The following is a 26293-nucleotide window of genomic DNA, read 5'->3' on the forward strand; positions in this document are numbered from 1 at the left end:
AACTCCCAAAAAAGAGCTGGCTTCGTGGGTATTATTCAGTCACATGCTTTCTCTGCATTCGTACAATGATTCACACTTTCTCCTTTAGGTCTTTAAAGTTTAATAGCATTAGTTAGGAGAGAGTGGACAGGAGCATCTGTCAGGTTTTATTGCTTTATTTTTTTTTTACATGCATTGCCCTTCCATGTGCTTTTTGCTGCAAAGGCTAGTTAAAGGTTTGGGTGGTTGCCATTTATACAATTGGTGAATCTTTGTGCTCTTGCTGGGTGTTCAGTGTGTCCTGGTACCTTTAAGGAGGAATGGGCTCCCTCCAGACATACCTGCCCTTAATCTATCCATTACTATATACTGTATGAGCTCCAACCTGGGAGACTCTCAAAATGATAGAGTTAGGACTGTTGTACACTGGGGTGCTGTGACATGACCACTATAGCTTGCGCATATACTTGCAAATGTGTGCAAACTAAACCCCTTGTTTTTAAAGTGAACCGTTAGACAAGGTCAATTTGGTTTGATGCAGGCTGGCTGGTAAGTGAGCTGGGAATTTTTGTTTGCTTTTCAACAGGTTTGTATTGCTGTCTTTGACCCTCTTAGGGAGATTCCCCCTCTTTAATTCTCCAGTATACTGTTATCGTAAAAAAAAAGTAAAAGTGTAAGAAAAAAACCAAACATTTGGGTTGTTCTTAGAACAGGAATAAAGGGGAAATCTTCCAATAGGGACACTAGTTCTCGTGACCCTGATGTCAACCAGGGATTCCCTCTTTTTTTTTTTTTTTACAGGTAACTTTTTTTTGTACTAATTGCACTGTACAGAGAAGATAAGAATGGGCACATTCAGTTTCATATGCCTCTAAGATACAATGCATATATACATGTTTTGAACCCATCATTAAAAAAGATAGATAAAAAAAAAAGCATAGAACTAACGTATATTTTAATATCTATCATAGTGTCCGTAGGAAACAAATATTTGAGGGTTTATTTTTCACTATACTGTAACTGAACATTATGATAACAATATCATTTTGTGACATGACACGGTTCTACTGTGGAGTTGTTTGGAATTTGCAGGGATGGTTGCCGCATTGGGGGAGGTGTAACAAAACTGTAGGAGTGACCAGTGGCTCAGTAATTTTATTAGTTTACATTAGAGAGAGTGACCACTTTTCCCTGCTGAGTGGAAGGGAAGTATTTTGGATATTTCATGTATGGATATTTTTTCACATAATTACATTGGCCCAGCTTAATGCATGCATTACTTTTTCCAGCACACACCACTGCAATGCAGTGGTATGAAGCAGCCAGGTAGGAAACAAGGCATTTTGCCTTGTTTTGTGGTGGGACTATGCTTGATTAGCCACCCAACACAGTCCTACCACAGCTAGTGTGAACAGGCTCTTAAGATGCAATTAAGAATGCTTAAAGAGGTAGTAAAGTCTTTTTTCATGTTTTACCTACAGGTAAGCCTTTAATAAGGCTTACCTTTACCCACATGGAAGAAAAATATATTTGAAATATATTTTAAAAATATTCTTCCCAAATAAATTGACTTATATTTGAAATTCTACAATTTTGGCAGTATTCAAATTATTTCAAAATATATTTCAATAAATATAAATATATATATACATATATATATATATATATATATATATATATATATATATATATATATATTATGTTGAAATGCGTTTTTATTACAAAGTATATGAAAAATATTTGTAAAACAAATTTTTCAAATATACTGCATGTCTTTAAAAATACATTTAATCTACATTTTTGGAATGCATTTACAAATATATGTAAAAATATATGTTAAAATGACTTTTTTATATGTAAAAAAAAAACCTGAAGAATATATTTGAAAAATACATATTTTAAAAAATATTTTTCATATATTTTGTAATACATAAAAAACGCATTTCAACATGCAGTATATATATATATATATATATATATATATATATATATATATATACTGCATGTTGAAATGTATGTATATACATATATATATATATATATATATATATACTGTATATATATATATTGAAATATATTTTGAATTATATTGAATACGGCCAAAATTGTAGTTTTTCAAATATATGTCAATATATTTGGGAAGAATATTTTTAAAATATATTCCAAATATATTTTTCTTCCATGTGGGTAGATACTGTAAATATCTCCTAAACGTGCACCATTTAAGAGATATTTACTTTAGCACTGGTGCATGAACACTGCGCTCTCAATAGACGGCATACTGTCCATTGAGAGAGCCATACCATGGCCAGGACATGTAGGGGAGTGATGTCCCCATTGCTTGGCCGCAGCCAGGGAAGCCAGAAGGAAGACCAGATGAAGATGGAAGCGCAGGGGAGCTGTGACAGCGCTCTGCTGGGGGCTTCATTTTCAGGTAAGTCTTTCATAATGTGCTCATATACGATGCATACTAGTGCATTATGCTCTTCACTTGCAGGGAGAATATTTGTTTAGATTTATTGTTTGCGGTTTACTACCGCTTTAAGACGCTTCAGAAGCTTAACCTCTTCCCGTCCGGCCGTTTATTGACATGGGCCAGACAGGAAGAGGTTAAGCTTCTGGAATGCTGCCGATGCGGGTGGATGTCTCTAAACGTCCCCCTGCATCCATTGCCTGTGCGTTCTCCCTGGGAGCGCGCGGCACCGTGATCGGTGCCTGCTGTGTACGGGACCTCTGTGTGAAATCCCGACTCATGTGATCACTGATTGGCCAATTAGTGATCACATGAACAGTAGTAAACAAGACGTCACTTCCTGACATGATTGCTTACTACTTGTGAAATCTGTGAATGATCACAGAGGTCACATGGTACAATGCTATTCACAACAGCCTTGTACCATGCGACAAGCTGTGACCAATCACAGTTCGCACAGTATTTCTCAATGTCTGCATGAATGCAGCCAGAGAGAAGGAGAAATGATTGCTTTTACAGCCTTTATGGGTGTAAAAGCAATCAGTGTAAAAAAAGAAAACAAAATCTTCATCACCCCCCACAAGTAGTACAGTGTCACTATGGTGACACTGTACTGCTAGGATGACAGTATGTAAAAAAAAAATCATAAATATTAATATAAAAAATAAAATAAATATGTAAAAACATTCTTTGAAAAATTATAATTTTTGGTTATAAACTAATTTCATTTTTTTTTTTTTTACTAAAATGATAGATGAATACATTTTGGCCAAGATTTCTGAAAAAAGATTATTTCCAAAAAGAAACACACTTTTTTAAAAATTTTTGGGACTTTTTCATTTATATAGCAAAAAAATAAAAATCCCAGTGATGAATAAATACCACCAAAATAAAGTTTTATCTGTCTCAAAAAAATTCATATGGGTACAGTGTTGCATGACTGCACAATTGTCATTCAAAGTGTGATAGCACTGAAAGCTGAAAATTGGCCTGGACTGGAAGGGGATGAAAGTGTCTGGATTTGAAGTGGTTAATTACATACTCTTTAAAACCAATCTCAGGCAGGGTTATGTAGCAGGTACTTGCAGCTTGAATAACGCTTGTTTCAAGTGAAGTAACATCATTGGTGTGTGGCCTTCTTGTTACCAAATATTTATTTCATATGTTAGGCCATTATTACAACTACTGATACTGTATCTACAATGAGCACATAACATAACCCCTTATTTTTGGACAAACAACCCCATGGAATAAGAAATGTTCAGGTCTGTTAACTTATGTGGTCATTGCTCTTTAGATTGCCACAACTGAATAGGACTAGACCAGAAAAAAATAGCTCAGTTCTATCACAGTAAATTTTTTCTTATTCTGCTCCTGACCTATGCTATAGGTATGATATAATAGAGGGAATGTTCAAATACAGATGCATTGGTAAGACAAGGATCAGTGTGTACAATGTTGCAATCAATCTCCACAAGATTCCTTACTAGTCTGTGTTTGATGACTGTATTATAGAAGCCTCACAGGCATTTACTATAAAGGTTTATTTAATGTCCACTAAAGATAATTATTTGACATTACTAAATTGATTTGTGAAAAAAAATATATTTTATTTACAATGGCATGTGTCAGCACGATTTAGTTTACTATGCTTTTTTTACAGCAATGTAGTCCTAAATCTGCGGTCTATGAAGAATCCCCTGCTGTCTGTGATAGAGAAATGAATGTGTTGTCAGAGTCTAATGATATTGAAAATGTGCTGCATCAGATGGATTACTTCTACTGATTCAGATATTCTGGTTGAGATTTCCAAGGTCTAGAAGTTAGGACAAGGAAGGTGGGCAGGCTTCTGGGTGACGTTTATTTATTTATTTCAGGTACTTATATAGTACCATCAATTTACACAGCACTTTACATATATATTGTATATTCACATCAGTCCCTAACCCTCAAGGGGCGCACAATCTAAGGTCCCTAACTCACATTCATACATACACATACTAGAGCCAATTTAGACAGGATAAACATTTAACCTACTAACATGTCTTTGGAGTGTGGGAAGAAATCAGAGTACCCAGAAGAAGCCCATGCAGGCACAGGGAGAACATGCAAACTCCAGGCAGGTGGTGCCATGGGTGGGATTCAAACCAACAACCCTAGTACTACCAGGGGGAGGTGCTAACCCTTTAGCCACTGTGCTGCTACTGTTCAGCCTTCTCAAAACCTAGACATTATACAAAGGTGAGGTGAGCAATTGAAGGACAACATTGTTCTCAGTGACACGTGTTGCGGGTAAAACTACCACAAAAAGTAAGCTTGAGTCAGATTGGGGTCCTACTGAATGTGAGCTACTTCTAAAAGCAAAAAAAAAAAAAAACAATTCCCAAAACAATTCCAATTATGCACTGCCAGAGTACACTATCTTTGAGGCTGTCTATAAACATTCTGTTCTGTAACACCATTGACAGCTTTAGTGCAGCCTCTAAACCTGCAAATGTATTGGTTTTGGGTATCTTCAGTTATATATTTATTAATATCCACTTGTAGTCAGAGTAGTTGGTTCACTAAAACTTTCTATTCCAAAATTATACACATACACTGTTATTTGCAGTAGAGAAGTATGTAAACTGTAGTAATCCAGAACAGTCTTTTTCACAGATAAAAACATAAAATCAGCACCCAAAAGAGGAGGGGGTGCTATCTCACTCATACTGGTTCTCTGCTGGAAGGTAAATAAAAACCAGATAATTCAGTTAAAGTGACACTAAACTCTGATTTAAACAAAATCTTCTTTTTACATATGAATTCTTAACTTTAAAAAGTACTTTCTATTGCTCTCAGCCTCCTCCAAATTAGCTTTTTTTTGCTGCGGTAATCTGACTTCCTGTTAGAGGGGGGCCATGTTGGTTCTCCATGGTCCCACTGTATGTATAGCACCTTGGTCTGACTATGTATAGCACCTTCTCTTGCTCACTCCTGAGATGGACTAAGGATTATAGTGTGTACAGAGCTGTGCACATGAGCAAATGATGTATTCATTGTCATATTCAATAACTTATCCAGTAGTTAAATAGAGAGGACAGTTAGCTGTACATACAATAAAGCCAGTTTAACCAACATAATTAAAATTCCTGCAACTAGAAATATTTTATCACAAACCTTTTTAGATATCCATCTCTTGCTACTTCAATCTACTTGCATTGAACAAAGTAGAGGTTACAAAAACTTGTCATAGAATAAATTACAGTTACAATGTAATTTCTACAGTATGTATTAGAGATGATACCACTGCCATAACAGTCCACAGGACCATTATGGATTTAGGAAAAGAACACCTTCCCTGGCGTATTTATTAGGCAGAACCACGTATCTTAGAATTAATTACTTAATTATAGCAACCTTTTTTTTCTACAGTATGTACCAGAGATGGTTCTACAGCCATAGCAGTCCATAGGACTATTATAGGTTTAGGGAAAGAACACCTGCCCTTAGGTTGTTAAGCAGAACCACTTGTCCCAGAATTAATTACATTTAATTATATAGCCAACTGTTTTTCTACAGTATGTGCCTAGAAATGTACTACTGCCATATGAATCCACAGGACTATTAAGGGTTTAAGGAAAGAACACCTACCCTTGGAGGTGTGTGAGCCTGTGAGCAGGCTTGCTTTTGCAATGGAGTTTAAGATAAAGTTCCATCCCTATTTATGACCTGTTATAGATTACACAAGTGAGAAGTGTGTTACCTAATAGGACAGGGCATGCATTGTAAATACTAGACACACTGACATGGGAAAATAGTAAAAATGGCTGGACCCCTGATGATTCTCACTGCTCTCTGCACGAGTTCCTACAGACATGGAAGATCAAGGCTTACCTTCAATAATTTGATTTCTCTCATTGCTATTTTCTTTACCATCTTGTCATCTTCACTTTCTAGAAACTTCTTAATAGCTACGATCCTTCCAGTTTCTTTGTGCCGACACTTCATCACCATGCCATAAGAACCTTCTCCCACCAGACCCAAGTTTTCATACTTTTCCATCTTGTCACCCTATGTAGCAACGGCAGAACTCACTGTTCTAAGGAACCTCTATTTCATACGACCTGTTGTATTAAATTAATAAGGAGCATTGATGGGTATACCTTGTAAAACCTCAAAGCATACATAAATCTGTCATTGCTGCTGGTGGTCTTGAGTCTACTGAATGCCCCTAAGTTTATGTGACATGTTTACAGCTTTTCAAGTTTAATTTGTGTGCTATAATTAACTATTATTTACTTAAGTGAGAATTTTCTAAAGCACAATAAAATCACAGATTTAATCAGTTTGATTGTTTTTTTTTTAGTTTTCAGATTATTATTTAAAATAGTTTGAAAGACAAAAAAAAGTACCTTCTTTTAGATCTGAACTTATGAAAAACACATAGGCATTCAAACCCCAGTGATCATAGGGTATTCACTGCAACTGTATGCAGTTGGCAAAGTTCAAAGTAGCTCTCCTAATGGTCATATTTGATGAAGCCAGTTCCATCAGGTGTTGTCACAGTTTAATAAAGCTACCAAGCCATTCAACTCAATAGCATAGTGAGTCTGACCACATCTATTCCACACTGAAAACTAACTAAGAGTTCATTTCTGAAGGACCCACCAAGGACTACAGATAGCTGCTGAACACACCTAAACAGAACAATGCTGCATTCAATGCACTTAGTTAAATGATGTAATGTGTATTTCACGCAACTATGTCCAAAAGATGTGCTGTCTCTACATAGACCTCAGCCAAATGCACCCAAAGCAATGCAGATACAACTCAAATGCAAAACAATTACGGTATATAAATGCAATCGTATATTTGGGAAGCATCTAGCACAGCCTTTCTAAACCTGGAAGACCCCTTAAAATAACTTCAGGGAATCCTGCTAATAATTACTATATTTACAGCCTACTGTACACTAGTGTGACGTGATGGTCACTTGGAAGAATGCTCCTTACATCTGTGGTCATTGGGAAAAACTCCCCCCTTACAGCTAGCTAAAAAAAAGATCATTGTTGTCAGTGGTTACTCATCTGAAGGGCAGAAGTTGATAATTTTTCAAGGAACCCCTAGCAATCTTTGGAGGAACCCTGGTCAAGAAAGGCTAAACTAGCATGCATTTCTCAGTTAGAACTGCCCAGATTTGTAACAGGAATACTGTGGGGTTGACTTACTAAAACTGGGGAGTGCAAAATCTGGTGCAGCTCTGCATAGAAAGCAATCAGCATTCAGTTTTTTTTTGTCAAAGCTTAACTGAACAATCTGAAGCTAGAAGTTGATTGACTGCAATGCACAACTGCATCTGATTTTGCACTCTCCAGTTTTAGTAAATCAACCCGTTTAGGTTCATCTTTGAGCAGGTTTTGGTGCAGGTTTGTGGTTGGTACAGATTCCTCTTTTATATGCAGACAATGTACTGTAGTAATAAACTAGCATTTATTTTTAAATTGGTCTGTGGGAACTCAGACAGCCCAAATTCACACATCTTGATGAAAAAAAAATAGCATGTGGTATATAATAAAGCCCCCGCATACTAAGGCACTGCTAAGAGCCCTCCATGGACTCTCAGCAGTAACGTTTGTGATGTTGTCACTGCAGGCAAGTATCTGAAGGTAAACTGGCATCTGCTAAATATTTGCACATAGTGATACAGTGTATTCTAGTAACGCAACTTCTGAATTAATGTCTGAAAAGTATATCGCAGCTCAAAGGAATGTCTCACATTCACCACGAATTAAGGAATTCATCATACAGATCTATGACCTATGTAAAAAAGTCTCTCTTTTTGCTCATAAGCAAAGATCTTTTTTTATATAATGAATATACTGCATTATTTAGTTCATGTTTTACAAATACTCTAAATGCACACAATACAGTGTGGAACAGGATGGAAATTTTCCTTGAGAGTGGCATTATATTATATGCCAACAGTGTGTATGTTTTTCACTATTTGGGTGTGCTCTATTCTTAGGCTGATCTGAGAAGAAAGGCTCATCTGACTGCTCCTTGTCAAGGCATAATGCATAGCTATGTTAAAATCAACTCAAGACAGTGACTAGACAAAGGGTAGTTTTAATTACATACAAGTATAAAATCTGCTGTTTACGGGTTAAAAATCCTCACCTGAGGATCACTATATACTAGGCTTTCTAACCTAGGTTTCCTCCCAAGGTTCCTAGTGGTTTCTTGAGCAGTGAGGACATTTATCTCCTGCCTGATATTTCACTCGCCAACAATTTTAAGGGGATTCTTTTCCTGCTGACCACTAATCTAGTGTACTTCTCCCACTGACATATAATGTAAAGAAACCTTACACTTACCAACCAACTTAACCTTAACACTGAATGAAAGGGGCCACTTCTCCATTGGCTTCTCCATTACTTCTCCATTGGTAAAGATCCACCACAGTTTTAATATCTGTGTTTATTTACTGATTATTATTATTATTAATAATAATAATAATAATAATAATAATAATTTAATTTGATGATTACTACTGAAAATGATTTTGTCTATAGTTCACAGGGGTATTAAAATGATCTGCCCTGGTTGTCACATTCACCAAATAATTCACATTCTTTTTTCTCTAATTTGTTTTTACATCTACAAATGTACTAATCACACTAATGAGCTGGATATAAAATCATTTTTTGCAGGGGTTCCCTGAGATATTAATATTATTTCAAGGGTTCCTCTGGGTACCAAGGTTGAGAAAGGCTGTTATATTCATTACATTTATAGTTTTATTTTGCCAATATTGCCTGTTCATTGGTTGACAGATTAAATCTTAGTTATCAGTCAAATGATAGTAATACTATAACTATTATGCAAAGCTGTCTTGTGTGCATTATTTTTTTTTCATTGACATTTTTTTATAGATTATAGAGAATCAAAAAAACGTGTAAAATCCTGTTCTGTACATAACCTCCCTTTTCCCAAATCTCCTGCAATGCACAGTAAGCAACCAGTTTAGAAAAGGGTTATGCAGTATGATTAGCTATGGAATGCATACCACAAGTGATACGTATAGCAGCCAAAAACACAGCCCAGCAGGCTATAGTATTTCCATACAAAAGAGAGTCATGTTCTTTATGTCACCTACCTAATTCTTGCTACTTAGCGTAGATCTTCTCCATTCTGATGCTGAAAACAAAGGAAGAATTCATGGCTGATCCAAGAGAGAGCTACGTAGCTTTGGCATCTTTTTTAAAGCAAATCGAATTTTTTTGTCCTAATATGTCCTTTAAGGTGCAGCATTAGCTGAAAGTTCATTAGATTGCGGTGTGAAATAGGAATGACAGGATGATTAACCCCTTGCATGTGCTGAGGGTGGGTGTGTAATGTGTGGTTAGGATTCCGAGTGTATTGGATGGCTTCCCTGCTCTTCACCTCCAGTCTGCATACAATAGAAGCAATAGTAACCAGTTTGTGTGTGATTGTGGCTGAGCTGGGGGAATGCTGGTCACCCTAGCAACTGCCCCCTGCAGGGAATACACACAGGGAACAGTACTGCATTCATGACTAGCCAGAGGCAGACAAGAGTTTGTTAATGACATGCATCAAGACTTACATACAGACATGGCAGGGTGGCATCATCCTCTCCAGACATTGCTGCTGCAGGCATGTGCTCAGCCAGCCTAGTGGGGGGGGGGGGGGTTGACATGCAGGGTCTCTTCAGTATTACACATAGCTGCAGATGTACCCAGACATGCTGATTCGCTTTTTTTTCCTACAATAGAAAAAACACGTTCTACATACCTTGTGACATCATGACATCACAGAAATCTTAAGCAGAATACAGCCACGCCTGTTCTATCACGAGAACCGCACTGCACAGAAAAAGGTGGGAGAGCACAAGTATACTTCATCATGTCTTTGGAAGAATTGGGGGTGGGGGGGAGGGCATCTCTCATTTACAAATCTAGAAATGAAATGTAATCTATGCAATCTTTTCAGGACTGCTAGAACAATTAATGCCTTTGTTGATGGGTTTTGAGCTTGTGTCAATGACATCAGATTGACATCTGTTTGATACCCTTCTGGGATCATTCAGAATTCATTGACAAGTGCCTTTTATCTGCAGTTAAAATGGAGCTAAAGGTAAAATTATTGGCGCTGGAGAAAAAACTTTAAAGTCCCATTAATAGTAGGGAGATATTCAGTTTTTAATCAGGACCATCATGAGGCAGCAGCCTAAGAGTTAAGCTGGACTCTGTAGTGGAAGATAAAAGGAGAGAGGGGCGCCAGACTAAGTGCAGTATTAATATTAAACCATTGCTAATACTGCACTTAGTCTGGCGCCCCTCTCTCCTTTTAAAATGGAGCTAAACCCGTCAATCTTATCTGTTCCCCAAAACAGTTACATTAAAGGCATTGCGTGAATTGCACGACTGCCAAGGTTGCATTTGAAAACAGCTGAACTGTCAAGTTATAAAGTGGCTGTTGTCATAACTGATCACATGTGTAGCAGCATGGCAATTGCAGATCAAACAAAGGCCAAGATGGCAGCTTCCTTGCTTATAAAGGGTAGGAGGGTTAATTCCGCTTTAAAGTAGAATTCCAGCTTTTAGTTCACCAATTTTGTGGGAAAAAAAATAAGGAATAAGAAAAATAATAATAATAATTAGTGATGGGCTTTATGTTCAAGTCCAATGTAAGTTCAACTCGAACACTGGCCGTTGGTTTGTTTGCTGAACACACAACCGGTAACGGTGTTCGGCCGGCTGTTCGCCCATCGCGCCCTGACAGTGCATTGTGATTGGCCAAAGCAATGCACCTCACCACAGGTTAGGTGCAATTCTTTGGCCAATCACAGTGCATGATGACATCACAGTATTTGTGAAGTTAGCACAGTATTTAAGAACTGTCATTGCGGCACAGCTGTCAGTCTGTCGGGAGTCAGCTTCGAGAACGGAGCTTTTTTTTATCTTTTTCCAGGTCATCAGTGGCAGTGGGCATCATGACTGATGTCAGATCTACCTTGTGGGACTTTTTTTATCTTAGTTTTATTAAAGGTCTTCTCAAAGTCTTTTTTACACTACACATTTTTTTTTGTGAATGGGTAGTGGTACCATGTACTGCATACTCATTCACATAGGGAGGGGGGGTTGGGATCTGGGGGCCCCCTTGTAAAGGGGGCTTCCAGATTCTGATAAGCCCCCTGCCTGCAAACCCCCACAATCACCAAGGTTGTGGAGAAGAGGCCCTTTTCCCCATCAACATGGGGACAAGGTGCATTGGGAGGAGCCCCCCTGCCCCAAAGCACCCCCCCATGTTGAGAGCATGTGGCCTGGTATGGTTCAGGAGATGTGGCACTCGTCACCCTCCCCCCCCTTTCATGACCATGATCGGATAAGGGTCTGATATGGATTTATTATTTTTTTTAAATTTAGGTGTGGGGGTTCCCCTCAAAATCCATACCAGAACCAAAGGGCTTGGTATGAATGGGAGGGGGGACCCCACACCGTTTTTGAAAAAAAAAGTTAATTGTCAGGCAATGCCAAAAATTATGTTACCATTCAGTTGTCAGTGGGGAACCCATTTCCCCATTACTAATAGTAATATAGCATTTACAATTATGACATAAGCCAAGCTGTAATTGAATGTTTTTAAAAATGACATGTCCTTTTGAAACTGCAGCGCTGTAATATTCTGTAAAATGTAATGCAATATGGCTACCTGGAGGATTTCTGTACACAGACTGTGTACAGAACACCCCTCAGATATGTCATTTCCTGCTTGTGTGATTGGCTCACTGATTTTCCCAGAAGTCTGCACTAAGATACAAGTCAGATTTTGAGCATCCCCTGCAACACAAATATCTTTTTTGGTGAGATACTCCCAAAGGGTAGTCACATCTAAAGGGATGCAGACTTTGCCAATTTCTTCATTGGAGCCCTTAAGGTGCAGAAGCTGATTGTTAATTATAAAACCACTCCCATACAGATTCACTTTGCACATGGACAGACAAACAGCTCTTTCTTTAGAATAACAAAAGGTAGGAATCTGCAACAAAGTTTGTTAAAATCATTGCAATGTACATAGATCACCCAGAGCGGAATGTTTTTTTCTCTTTAAATAGTTCATTTTGGCCACATTGGTGTGAATGCTGTGTAATCTGCAATGTACTGTAGTAGCATCAGGTGCATTCAGTAAGCAGTGCTGTGTTCTGGGAGCAGTATGGGGGACTTCCCATCTGATGCTAGAACTAAATAGAGTTTTGATATCATCTGCCCGTCTCTTCACCTTGGCCAGTCAGAGGAAGCTCTCTATTTACATTGATATAAATATGAATGACCAATCACCAAGGCTTCTCTTAAAGGATGGAGAAACAATTAAAGTGGGTGTAAAGGCTGAAGGTTGTGTACCTTCATGCATTCAATGCATGAAGGTAAAAAAAACCTTCTCTCTGCAGCAGTGCTCCCAGCCCCCCCCCCCCAAATCCTTACCTGAGCCCCATCACTATCCATTGGTGTGAACAACAACCTCGGCTGTCCCAGGTCTCTGCTTCCTCATTGGCTGAGACAGCAAGGGGAAGCCATTGGCTCCCACTAAAACATACATAAATAGTGTTGCACTAACTCATATAAACATAATAGTCCATAAACAGATTCAAACGTGATAGTTAAATCAAAATATGAAATAAAAATATAAAATGCTTGAATGGTGAAAATCAAATAAGGTGCTTGAATGGTGAAGAATCACTATGATGTGCTCCGGATAAATAAAGTCTATTTGAAAAACACAGTGCTCCACCTTGACTTAGTGTTCCTCCACCTAAAAATATATATGGATGACCGCTCACCTCCTACCATGGACCCATAAATTAATACAGGTCAACCAAGCATGGTAATTCCAAATAGATGCTCTAGATGGCAGCAGAGAGCTGATGACAGGCACCCCTTCAATGACAGTTTAAAGGGGACTCTTCTCAGCTGAACTCCACATATAGAAAGAACAGAGGACATCTCCCATATAGTAATACTGTTTTAATTCCACATAAAATAATTCCAGAGAGTCATTCACATGATAGAAGCAGTAACATAGCGATTTGCAATTCAAAACTCCTGCTCCGTAAAAAGCCTGCAATGATGTCAATAGGCTCCGCCCCTAGACTTGACTTCCTATGAAGCACTATCGCATTGGTACATTATACATTTGTCCATGTCCAAAATTCTCACTCTTGGTTTATTTATCAGACCTTTGTATTAATCTATGTTTAATCTATGATCAAAATTAAAAATCTTATACATACATTTCTAAACTGGATTTCAATTCTTTCCAGTCAACTCCTTTTATCTGAATGATCTTGAAGTTTGTTATTTTACTTTGGGAAGATCCCCACGCATTCAATTCCTTTAATTCTTTGTCACATTTTCACTATGCCCTATGAGTAGGCACTGCTGTGTCACACATTTCACAGAGCCTGCCTTCTGAAATACAGAAGTGATGATAGGAGGAGTTTCAGGAGATGTAGTCAGTGTAGGAATCACTACTTGTAGACAACAAGGTGCTATGGGAATCAATGTTTGCAGGTATAAAATACCATGGGATATGCTGCAATGTACATAGATAACCCAGAGGGGAATGTTTATTTCTCAACAAAAGTGGAGTTACTCTTTAACCACTTCCTGTCTGGCCCATTTACATAAATGGCTGAAAGGGAGCAGTGCAGGAGCGGGTGGCCGTTTATAAATGGCCTCCGCATTAACTGCCTGTGTTCGCTCCCTGGAAGCGCGTGGCACCGCAATCCAGTGCCCACTGTGTCCAGTGGAACACTGATCGCTGTACGGGACCTCTGTGTGAGGTCCCGATCATGTGATCACTGATTGGCCAATCAGTAATCACATGAATAGTAGTAAGCAAGATGTCACTTGCTGACATCATTGCTTACTAATAGTGAAATCTGTGAATGATCACAGAGATCACATGGTACAAGGCTATTAACAACAGCCTTGTACCATGTGACAAGCTGTGACCAATCACAGCTCTCAAAGTATTTCTCAATGGCTGCAAGAATGCAGCCAGAGAGAAGGAGAAATGCTTGCTTTTACAGCCTTTATGGGTGTAAAAGCAATCAGTGTGAACTAAAAAAAAAATCTTCACCACCCCCCACAAGAAGTACAGTATCACCATGGTGACACTGTACTGCTAGGGTGACAGTATGTTAACAAAAATTATAATTTTTGGTTATAAACTAATTTGGGTTATTTTTTTTTACTAAAAAGATAGATGAATACATTTTGGCCAAGATTTATTTATTTGCAAAGGTTTATAAGAAAAACGCTTTTCTTTTCAAAATGTTTGGACTTTTTCATTTATATGGCAAAAAAATAAAAATCCCAGCGGTGAATAAATACCACCAAAATAAAGTTTTATCTGTCTCAAAAAGATTCTAAAAAATTAATATGGGTACAGAGTTGCATGACTGCATAATTGTCATTCAAAGTGTTGTAGTGATACCCCCGAAGGGGCTGCTTAAGTTTGTTCACTCCACCACTCTGCCTCCCAACCCCAAGAACTGTCTCAGCCAGGGGCGGACTGACAACTCATGGGGCCCCCGGGCATTAGGGGATCATGGGGCCCCTGTGTCCTTGCCCAAACTATGAAAAAGCTACCAGGGGCATCTCATGGGGCCCCCTACTGACCTCAGGCCCTCGGGCAGTGCCCGAGTTTCCAAATGGTCAGTCAGCCCCAACTGACACACCTGGCAATAGTGTAAGTGCAAGGATCAATGAAAAGCACACACTTTATAATAAAACACAGAGATCAGCTTTACTGTAAGACCTCTATAGGAAGTAATAAACATTAACAACAGGTATACGTTAGGTGAATCAAGAGAACAGCAAATACTGTGACTGAAAGCAATATAACTCACTTTTACACTCAGGCTGCTTTCAGGGGATTCCAACTGTGAATAACCCCAAGAGCAGAGGCAAACACTTAAATGGCAACCTTAAAGTGGGTCTAAACCCCTTTACATAAATTTGGCTCTATGATGTCCAAGCAGGAGGAGAGCAGAAGAGTGACTCTCTCTTGTGTCAGATTTCTCCTTTCTAACCCCTGACACCACAAGCCCAATAGGCAAATACTGTGCCCAACTGATGCTTAATAGCTACTTTCCAAGGTAAAGCTATTCCCCCACACACCATGCAATATAGAGGCCTGAATACGCATGCGCGTGCCCGTATGGCACCAGTAACTTCAGTCTCTTGGTAACAGGATGAATCTTGGGGTCTTCAGCTAGCCACTTTCGTTGGTGCACTTAAACTCCTATGGTAAGCAGGTTACAGCAGGCACAGATAGGATTCATTTCCTCTGCTACAGTGTGATATAGCACTGAAAGCTGAAAATTGGCCTGGACTAGAAAGGGGTGAAAGTGTCTGGACTTTTCTCCTCCTCCCATGCTAATCTCCAGGATTTCTCAAGGGCTTCACCCATCCTCTGGAACTCCCTACCCCAATCTATCAGGCTATCGCCTACCCTGCTTACTTTTAGGCACACTCTGAAAACCCATCTCTTCAGGGAAGCCTACCCCAACCCCAGCTAATACTGGAATCCTCTACTCTTCCTACCACTCCATCCCCCACAGTTACTACCTTTTGTACCACTATTCCCTCCCTCCTAGATTGTAAGCTCCAAGGAGCAGGGCCCTCTAATCCCTCTTGTATTGAACTGTATTGTTACTGTACTGTCTCCCTCCATAATGTAAAACGCTGAGCAAACTGTTGGCGCTATATAAGTCCTGAATAATAATAATAACTAGAAAAGCTACAATTTCTGGGAAATTGTGTGAAGTGTTCTTGCATCCACCAGTAGTCTACAACTGGAGTGGGCGGAGTACCTGGGTGGAGTGGCTTGAGTAACTGTTGTGTGGTTGCAGTGGCTGGAGTAACTGTGAAAAGGTTGGACTGGGCAGAGTAACTTTATGGAGTGGGCAGAGTAACTGTGTGGAGTGGGCAGAGTAACTGTGTGGAGTGAGTAAAGATAGTAAACATTACACTAACCAATTGATTGATCAAATTTAAAAAGTGCACATGGCAAGCTGTGTGAGAAATGCATTTCAACTTTTATTTTTCAGCTCACACTCTAGCTTTTGTCACTCTGCTGGCTGCTCACACACCTAGGTTCCTATGGCAACTCACTCTACAGCAAGGGCAGAGAAGAGCGGTTAAAAACAAACTGCTCCTACTTGCTCACTTCACTGGTGGTTGCCATCTTCAAACGGTTGTATTTTAAAAATTATAAATTCTATGCCAAAGAGCTTTATATTGTGAGAATCACAAGACCCAGACCTACATTTTGATGCATAGTATGTCTCTGAAATATTAAAAATGAAGGCACAGTCGCAGTTTAGAAATTGCCCTTCAAATTTGAGGTGGCTAGAGTGGAGTTTCAATGAATGTCAATGGGCGGCGTGAGTTGCAAACAAATGATCATATTGTGAAAACTATCAGGACTATGGCTTAGCCGTGGACATTTTTAGTGGCAGCAGGGATAGCTGAACGTTTATACGATATACGATTTGTGTAGGTGGGCTTGAAAATGAGGGAGTAATGGCAGTTTAGAAATCATGTCCTGATTTTTCAGCTCACACTCTAGCTTTTGTCAGCTCACACTCTAGTTTTGAACATTCCGCCAATCATTGCTATGGGACCAATTTCACCACAAAAACGCTGATATTTCATGAACCATTGGGCGAAACGTTCCACAAAGTAATAGCACACCAATCGGGAACAATCCGCACGTTTCGGTATATTACTGTCTATGTAGTGTAAAAACTGTGGGAGGAGTTAGGGTGGTAAATTTGGCTATAATAATAAGAATATATATGTGAGATAACAGTAAGTGGTCTTGCCATGCAAGAACACTTAATAAAGTGGTTAAATAGTTAATTTTGGCTACATTGGTGTGGCTGCTGTGTGAGCTGCAATGTTCTGTAGTTGCATTAGGTGCATTCAGTAAGCAGTGCTGTGTTCTGGGAGCAGAACAATGAACATGACAATGAACATGCTTCTATCAGTTTGAGACTCTTATGAGACCAATCAGCATTCATTGACAGGTGCACTTGACCAGCAATGGTCCTCCTTCTGACCTGCCTTTGCACTTGACCTCCTCCTTCTGACCTGCCTTTGACTGGCTTCAAGCTGCATTTGCAACCTATAGACTTGTATGGGGGAAAAGACGTTTTTGAAGGGCAGCACTGATCCTTACTGCAATACCTTAATAATGAGCAGTAAAAAAAGAGGAAGGGGGATTGATTTACTAAGTGGTCCTACTCACTTCCATCACCAATCGCCAACCACCCACTGGCCCAACCCCCTCCCACTTAACCGCTTCCATACCGGGCACATTTACCCCCTTCCTGCCTAGGCCATTTTTCAGGTTTCAGCGCTCTCACACTTTGAATGACAATTGCGCGGTCATACAACACTGTACCCAAACTAACATTTTATAATTTTCTTCACACAACTAGAGCTTTCTTTTGGTGGTATTTAATCATCGCTGGGGTTTTTATTGTTTGCTAAATTAACAAAAAAAGACCAAAAATTTTGAAAAAACACGTTTTTCTTTGTTTCTGTTATAAAAGTTTGCAAATAAATAATTGTTCTTCATAAATTAGGCCAAGATGTATTCTGCTACATGTCTTTGGTGAAAATAACCCAAATTAGGATGTGTTATTTAGTTTGTAGGAAAGTTATAGAGTTCACAAACTATGGGATAGATCTGGATATTGATCAATCCTGAAGTACTGACGGCCAATCTAATTTCTTGAGATCTAAGAATGTCAGCACAGTACAGATATCCCCCAAATTACCCCTTTTTGCCAAGTAGACAGTCCGACGTATTTCGTAAGCGGCATGGTGAGTTTTTTGAAGTTGTAATTTTTTTGCCATAATTTTTCGGAAAATGAATAAAATTAAAAAAAAATATTTTCACAATTTTTTTTTTTACAATCTGTCACCAGTACAACGTCATCATATAACTGGCATGGCGGTGATCAGGGACACTGACTGGTGAGAGTACAAAAAACGAAATATAATTTTTTTAATTTTTTTTTATTTTTTATTAAATTTTTTTCTCTTTTTTTAAGATTTTTTTTCATATTTCACTATGACCAAAGTAGTATAATGTTACCATAGTAACATTGTACTACTTTGGGGAAGTGATCAGTATTTTTTTTTTTTTACACAATTTGTTTATAGCAAAGAATTACTTTGCTATAAGCAAGCATTTACCTGAATGACATCGATTCATTCAGGGGGTTTTTTTTGTGCTTAGCTGTGATTTGGCCACGGCTAATCACTTGAGACAGCTGGGCTGTGATTGGCCCAGCTTGTGCATGCGATCGCTGTGACCATTCACAGCTAGACACACTAGTATACAATTAATGGCATGAAAGGAAGCCATCCGTTGTATACAACTGTCATGTGACCTGCTGTGATTGTTCACAGCAGGTCACATAGTACTGGAAACGGGGCCGCTACACAGATCTGTAATTGGCCGTGTCCGAGGTACACGGGCAGTGACAGATCACGCCACAGAGTGGCCCTGCGGGCAGATGCACTACCAGGGGCGGACTGACCATTTGGAAACTCGGGCACTGCCCGAGAGCCCGGGGTCAGTAGGGGGCCCCATGAGATGCCCCTGGTACCTTTTTCATAGGCTTTTTTGAGTTTGGGAAGGACACAGGGGCCCCATGATCCCCTAATTCCGGGGGGCCCCATGAGGTGTCAGTCCACCCCTGCGCACTACGCATGCCTGAAGGACACCATATGGCGTCCACCCGGAGGGATGAGGTGTTTTGCTGGCTGCCTTTGTGCTATTGGCTGGGCGGGAACCGGTTAATGTATAACTTCAGGCAAAAAATGTTTTCAGTTTTGGATGGAGTGGAGAGGAATTAGAACGCTGTCAGTTTTTATTGCTGTCAGTACCAACATTAGGGAGATTCACCCTCGCTGTTTGTCCTGTTTACCATAATCATCACAAGTGAAAGTAAAAGAGAATCCCAAATTTTGGGTTGTCCCCAGAACAGGAATGGTGGGGATATCTTCCAATGCGGACACTAGGTCTGGTGACATTTAGGAATCCCACACTTTGGAGGGATTTTCTCTCCTTTCTGGTTTTGGCTATGGGATAGGAAGTGAAGGGAAATCTCACCAATGGGACACAGATGGCAAGCATAAACCTTACAGGGGTTATAACCCTCCCACACTCTATCCAACATTTAAAAAAAAGTTTTTCCTTTAGTTCTGCTTTAGATACATGAGCTATGGGAAGCTACACAGGCCAAACAGCAGACACACCACAACAGACCTTATACATCATAGATAGGCGGCAGTCAGAAAATTCATGGTGTTATCATGACCTTCCACAAATACATCTGCTACTAGCATTTACTGTATATAATACAGAGGCTGACATTGCTGAATGCTCCTTCAACACATACTAGTGTCCTGGCTTTCATGATGACCCAAAGCTTAAAGTACTTTCTGAATCAGTAACCTGGAACATCTGTGTGAATAAGAAAAGACTTTTCTTTGACTTCATTAGCTACGTGCTTGTTCCAGGTCTACAACAAAGAAAGCATCAATGCCAGAGACAGCCAAGTACCCAGCATTAGGAGTAGGTCAGCAATGGCAACTCATGTATTTCTTTTGGAAAAGGCCACAACTTATAACCTGTTTTGTATATACGAGGGTTCTTCAAAAGTTTTCACACTTTTTTAACCTCTATTATACATATTTATATAAAACAGTGCAGAAACTTTTTGAAGACACTCGTATATAAATAGCTGCCAACATTTGCAAAACATTTCCAGGGAAATAGTAGATAAGTGTTTAAACACAAATACAGCAGAATCACGATTTGTAACCAAATAATTTATTTTTGTAAACATACACATTTTACAAACTCAAAATAAATATCCACAGTATGAGATACCTCAGCCTTTCTCAACCAGGCTGCCCAGGCACCCTGGGGTGCCTTGAGGTTTCTTCAGGGGTGCCTTGGCAAAATGCCTAAAAATTGCCCAAAACGTTCAGTAGCTGGAACAAGCCTGCCTTTTAGTTACACAAAGCCACAGGTTTTCATTGTGCACCATTAAGACCTTCTAGCCAACAGCATCCTGACAATTACATCAGTTGATAAGGAGAATGTCAGCTGCTACTTTGACCCTCTCCTGCCCCTCTCCATCGGTGCTGGGGTCACATTAGCTCAGTGATGAAGAAAAACTGAGGGAGAAGAGAAACATTGGAATACTAGTCAGCACCAATCTGCAAAAGTGTATTTGTTTTGGAAGAATAAATCACCTCTAATGTTGAGTGTCCTACATGTGTGGATGTTGCTGTGTTATATAAACTATTAGAATAGTTTTTCACATTTTACAATGGGGTGCCTCAAGACTGTCTATAATTTTAAAGGGTGCCTCAAGGCTGTTCATAATTTTAAAGGTGCCTTGACTGAAAAAAGGTTGAGAAACACTGAGATACCTGATTGCAATTTGCAATCAAATCATTTATTTGTATATTTTACGAGCTACCTGATTAGTTATCCAGATGCTACTGCAGGCCCAGTGGTACCCTAATAATCAATTGATGATATCAATATCTTAGTGCAATGAAATCATAATGCAGAAAAAAAGACAGGGTCTCCTGCCTTCTCTTACACTGAATACTTCCACTGAGACCTCTTACACAACTAGAGACATTTACTAGTTGATTCCTTTTCTTATACCACAAAGTATATTCATAAAAAAACATTTTGCATGTACAACATGAAATGCATTATTTGTAAGAAATGAAATGGTTGACAAAAATTAAAATGTCTTTTTATAGCAAAAGTTTAAAGGTGCATATGTAATGCAGGAGGAGTCTAAATTAAATAATGTAAGCTGAGAATACCAGTGCATAAAATGACAGAGCCACTGGTGCTAGGTACGGTAAAACACAAGTCAAACTGAAATATGGATTGACTTCATTGACTATTCTTTGTTGAAACAGTTCAGTATCCAAATGTCATGTCCGGAGTACTCAACTTTAATTCCTTGGTCACTCCTGTAACCTTGATGACACACAGGGGTTTATTTACTAAAGCTGGAGAGTGCAAAATCAGGCTCACTTCTGCATAGAAACCAATCAGCTCTTAACCTCAGCTTGTTCAGTTAAGCTTTGGCAATGAAACCTGGAAGCTGATTGGTTTCTATGCAGAAGTGAGCCTGATTTTGCACTCTCCAGCCTTAGTAAATAAACCCCAAAATGTTATGTTTGGCATGCATATAAGGAAATAAGTTCTCTTTAAATCCTGTACATGATTTCATCCTGCTAGAAGTGGTAAGATTTAAATCCCAGATTTCTGTGTAATCCAGTTGCGGAAATATGTGATCCTGGTGTAAACACCTGGTTTGTTTGCTATGGCGCAGCCGTGTCCAAAGCTTACAATTCCAATGAGGGACCACCTGTTATTAGACTGTAGTGCCACAAGGGGGCCTCCGGAGTCTCCCTGCATTCAGAAAACAAAACAGTAAAATGCGTTAGTGCTTGTTATGCTTCAAAGTTTCAAAGTGGAAAGTGCTAAAGGCATTTTATACAAAACCCAGGCAATACAAATGAAATCCATTATCTACAAACACATGACAGGTGTCCATGTTAAACAATCCAGTCAGTGACTCTTATTAAGAGCTTCATTTACATTCAACCAAAGTGTTTTTAGTGGGGATAAGTAATGTGACTTTGGTATGAGCAGTGGATATAAAAAAAGTCTACACACCCCTGTTAAAATGTCATAATAATGTGGTTGCATAAGTGTGCACACCCTCTTATAACTGGGGATGTAGCTGTGTTCAGAATTAAGCAATCAAATTCACTATCATGTTAAACAGGAGTCAGCACACACCTGCCATCAATTAAAGTGCCTCTGATTAAACCTAAATAAAGTTCAATAAATAATGAATAAACCAGCGCAAACATAGACCTCTACACACCATCAATACATAAAGTGCATCATAAAAAATATAAATAAAATTAATAATTAATAATAATGAAAATCAATACAAATTAATAATGAAAGTCCACAGAAATCAACAAAAAAATTTTTTTGTGCGTGATATATATATATATACAGTGGGGATCGAAAGTTTGGGCACCCCAGCTAAAAATTTGTATTAATGTGCATAAAGAAGCCAAGGAAAGATGGAAAAATCTCCAAAAGGCATCAAATTACAGATTAGACATTCTTATAATATGTCAACAAAAGTTAGATTTTATTTCCATCATTTACACTTTCAAAATAACAGAAAACAAAAAAATGGCGTCTGCAAAAGTTTGGGCACCCTGCAGAATTTATAGCATGCACTGCCCCCTTTGCAAAGCTGAGACCTGCCAGTGTCATGGATTGTTCTCAATTATCGTCTGGGAAGACCAGGTGATGTCAATCTCAAAGGTTTTAAATGCCCAGACTCATCTGACCTTGCCCCAACAATCAGCACCATGGGTTCTTCTAAGCAGTTGTCTAGAAAACTGAAACTGAAAATAGTTGACGCTCACAAAGCTGGAGAAGGCTATAAGAAGATAGCAAAGCGTTTTCAGATGTCAATATCCTCTGTTCGGAATGTAATTAAGAAATGGCAGTCATCACGAACAGTGGAAGTTAAAGCAAGATCTGGAAGACCAAGAAAAATATCAGACAGAACAGCTCGCAGGATTGTGAGAAAAACAATTCAAAACCCACGTTTGACTGCACGATCCCTCCAGAAAGATCTGATCTTATTCCACTATAAAGAGATACTTGTACAAATATGGTCTTCATGGAAGAGTCATCAGAAGAAAACCTCTTCTACGTCCTCACCACAAAAATCATCGTTTGAACTTTGCAAATGAACATATAGACAAGCCTGATGCATTTTGGAAACAAGTTCTGTGGACCGATGAGGATAAAAGTGAACTTTTTGGCCGGAATGAGCAAAGGTACGTTTGGAGAAGAAGGGGCACAGAATTTAATGAAAAGAACCTCTGTCCAACTGTTAAGCATGGGGTTGGATCAATCATGCTTTGGGGTTGTGTTGCAGCCAGTGGCACAGGGAACATCTCACGAGTAGAAGGAAAAATGGATTCAATAAAATTTCAGCAAATTTTGGATGGTACCTTGATGCCATCTGTGAAAAAGCTGAAGTTAAAGAGAGGATGGCTTCTACAAATGGATAATGATCCTAAACACACCTCAAAATCCACGGGGGATTACATCAAGAGGCGTAAACTGAAGGTTTTGCCATGGCCTTCACAATCTCCTGACCTCAACATAATTGAAAATCTATGGATAGACCTTAAAAGAGCAGTGCGTGACAGACAGCCCAGAAATCTCAAAGAACTGGAAGACTTTTGTAAGGTAGAATGGGCAAAGATACCTCAAACAAGAATTGAAAGACTCTTGGCTGGCTACAAAAAGTGTTTACAAGCTGTGATACTTGCCAAAGGGGGCAGTACAAGATATTAACTCTGCAGGGTGCCCAAACTTTTGCAGACGCCATTTTTTTGTTTTCTGTTATTTTGAAAGTGTAAATGATGGAAATAAAATCTAACTTTTGTTGACATATTATAAGAATGTCTAATCTGTAATTTGATGCCTTTTGGAGATTTTTCCATCTTTCCTTGGCTTCTTTATGCACATTAATACAAATTTTTAGCTGGGGTGCCCAAACTTTCGATCCCCACTGTATATATCAAGTGAAAAATTATCAAGTGAAAAAATATCAAGTGAAAAAAATCTCAAATTAAAAAATCAAGTGACTTTCTTCTTTCCCAAAGACTCTTCAAATACACCAAAGAAACTTTCACCTTCCACCCGTGAACCAACATCAAATACACTCACCAGATTTAGGTGAATGGGACACTTTTTAGGAATTTAAGGGATCCTAATACCCTCTTTGCTTTTCACTCTAAAAGGATCTTCCACGATACAAATAGGCTCCACCGTTCAACCAGGGAGAAAAAAACTTACATAGGGTAATATTGCCACTTAAAGTCGTTATTCAAACTAAGGATTATTACCACTCACATTTAATTCTCTTTCAAAAGGCATGTTTATTTAAAACCAGCATCTTCCAGACCAGTAATGAACACTGTTTTTGCCTCCTCAGGACTCTCACATCCCAGCTCAGGATACAGCAGCAGCTATACAGAGAGAGACTTTCCACAGATCCCAGAAAATGGCCACTGGAACGCACCGCTCGGCATGCGTTCCACTCACCGGAAGTGACGTCAGACGTACGGGGTATAGACCGGAAATGCGTCAACGCGTTTCGCCCCTCCCTCAGGGCGTTCTCAAGCTTGAATAACGACTTTAAGTGGCAATATTACACTATGTATGTTTTTTTCTCCCTGGTTTAACGGTGGAGCCTATTTGTATCGTGGAAGATCCCTTTAGAGTGAAAAGCAAAGAGGGTATTAGGATCCCTTAAACTCCTAAAAAGTGTCCCATTCACCTAAATCTGGTGAGTGTATTTGATGTTGGTCCACGGGTGGAAGGTGAAAGTTTCTTTGGTGTATTTGAAGAGTCTTTGGGAAAGAAGAAAGTCACTTGATTTTTTAATTTGAGATTTTTTTCACTTGATATTTTTTCACTTGATAATTTTTCACTTGATATATATATATATATTTCACGGACAAAAAATTTTTTTTGGTGATTTCTGTGGACTTTCATTATTAATTTGTATTGATTTTTTATATTATTAATTATTAATTTTATTTATATTTTTTATGATGCACTTTATGTATTGATGGTGTGTAGAGGTCTATGTTTGCGCTGGTTTATTCATTATTTATTGTGGTTTGTGTTTTTTGCACAGTGCACAGCAGCAGTATAGAACCTGTGGGAATCTGTTGGCGCAGGAATAATAGTTTATATATACTAAATAAAGTTCAGGTGTTCTAGTAGGTCTTTCCTGATATTTTCTTAGTTGCATCCTACAGCAAAAGCCATGGTCCACAGAGAGCTTCAAAGTTTCAGAGGGATCTCATTGTTAAAAGGTATCAGTCAGGAGAAGGGTACAAAAGAATTTCCAAGGCATTAGATATACCATGGAACACAGCCAAGACAGTCATCATCAAGTGGGGAAAATATGGCGCAACAGTGACATTACCAAGAACTGGACGTCCCTCCAAAATTGATGAAAAGACGAGAAGAAAACTGGTCTAGGAGGCTGCTAAGAGGCCAACATCAACATTAAAGGAGCTGCGGGAATATCTGGCAAGTACTGGCTGTGTGGTACATATGACAACAATCTCTTGTATTCTTCATATGTCTGGGCTATGCGGTAGAGTGGCAAGATGGAAGCCTTTTCTTACCAAGAAAAACATCCAAGCCTGGCTAAATTTTGCAAAAACACGTCTGAAGTCTCCCAAAAGCATGTGGGAAAATGTGTTATGGTCTGATGAAACCAAAGTTGAACTTTTTGGATCACCAGGTATTTTATGCAAAGGAAAAAATACAAACAGAACAGAATACTTTATAACTCAAGCACATGGTAAAACAAAAGCACATCAGGAATAAGAAATCTTTCTGTAACACATTCTTTAAAATGGACCATCAATGAAAAATGGCCCCTGCTGCTCAAAAAAAAACCTAACTGCAAAAAAATAAAAAATCACAAAAACAATATTAAAAAATATTCCTTGGACCTTGGTCAAGGCTTCTGATGTTTTTGGGAGGTGTGGGGGACATTTTCTGTAAATTTTCCACTAGTTAAGCCCCCAAAATGTGTTTCTTAGTAAAACTATTTCAGATAAATGTTTTAACAATAAGAGGACAATA

The 26293-nt window shown here is 38.8% G+C and overlaps 2 protein-coding genes and 1 long non-coding RNA gene across 8 annotated transcripts in view; 1 reads left to right on the forward strand and 2 right to left on the reverse strand.

Moving 5' to 3' along the window:
• The window catches only part of CDKL2 (cyclin dependent kinase like 2), a 69524-nt gene extending 59158 nt beyond the window's left edge, over positions 1-10366 (reverse strand). Inside the window, exons 1-3 of one of the 6 annotated variants that reach the window (XM_089652291.1) lie at positions 10247-10264; positions 9591-9631; positions 6329-6558 (exon numbers count right to left, since the gene is read on the reverse strand). In XM_089652291.1, the coding sequence (XP_089508417.1) occupies positions 6329-6496 (168 nt within the window). In that variant the 5' untranslated portion in view covers positions 6497-6558; positions 9591-9631; positions 10247-10264. Of the gene's footprint in view, positions 1-6328; positions 6559-9590; positions 10028-10058; positions 10206-10246 lie in introns of those variants that run through there. The other 5 variants (XM_089652289.1, XM_089652292.1, XM_089652290.1 and 2 more) reach the window with 5 other exon arrangements.
• Positions 10178-25416, forward strand: LOC149447610 (uncharacterized). Its single transcript, XR_016305843.1, has 2 exons — positions 10178-10331; positions 24621-25416. It is a non-coding gene; the product is annotated as an uncharacterized LOC149447610 (long non-coding RNA).
• Positions 20356-26293, reverse strand: part of LOC149447611 (transmembrane protease serine 11D-like) — a 69971-nt gene continuing 64033 nt past the window's right edge. Inside the window, exon 11 of the mRNA XM_089652296.1 lies at positions 20356-21988. Within this exon, the coding sequence (XP_089508422.1) occupies positions 21827-21988 (162 nt within the window). The 3' untranslated portion in view covers positions 20356-21826. The remainder of the gene's footprint in view (positions 21989-26293) is intronic.

Source organism: Staurois parvus, unplaced genomic scaffold, assembly GCF_062004578.1.
Source record: "Staurois parvus isolate SC_StPar_1 unplaced genomic scaffold, SC_StPar_1.0 ptg000679l, whole genome shotgun sequence".
In the NCBI taxonomy this organism is placed as follows: domain Eukaryota; kingdom Metazoa; phylum Chordata; class Amphibia; order Anura; family Ranidae; genus Staurois; species Staurois parvus.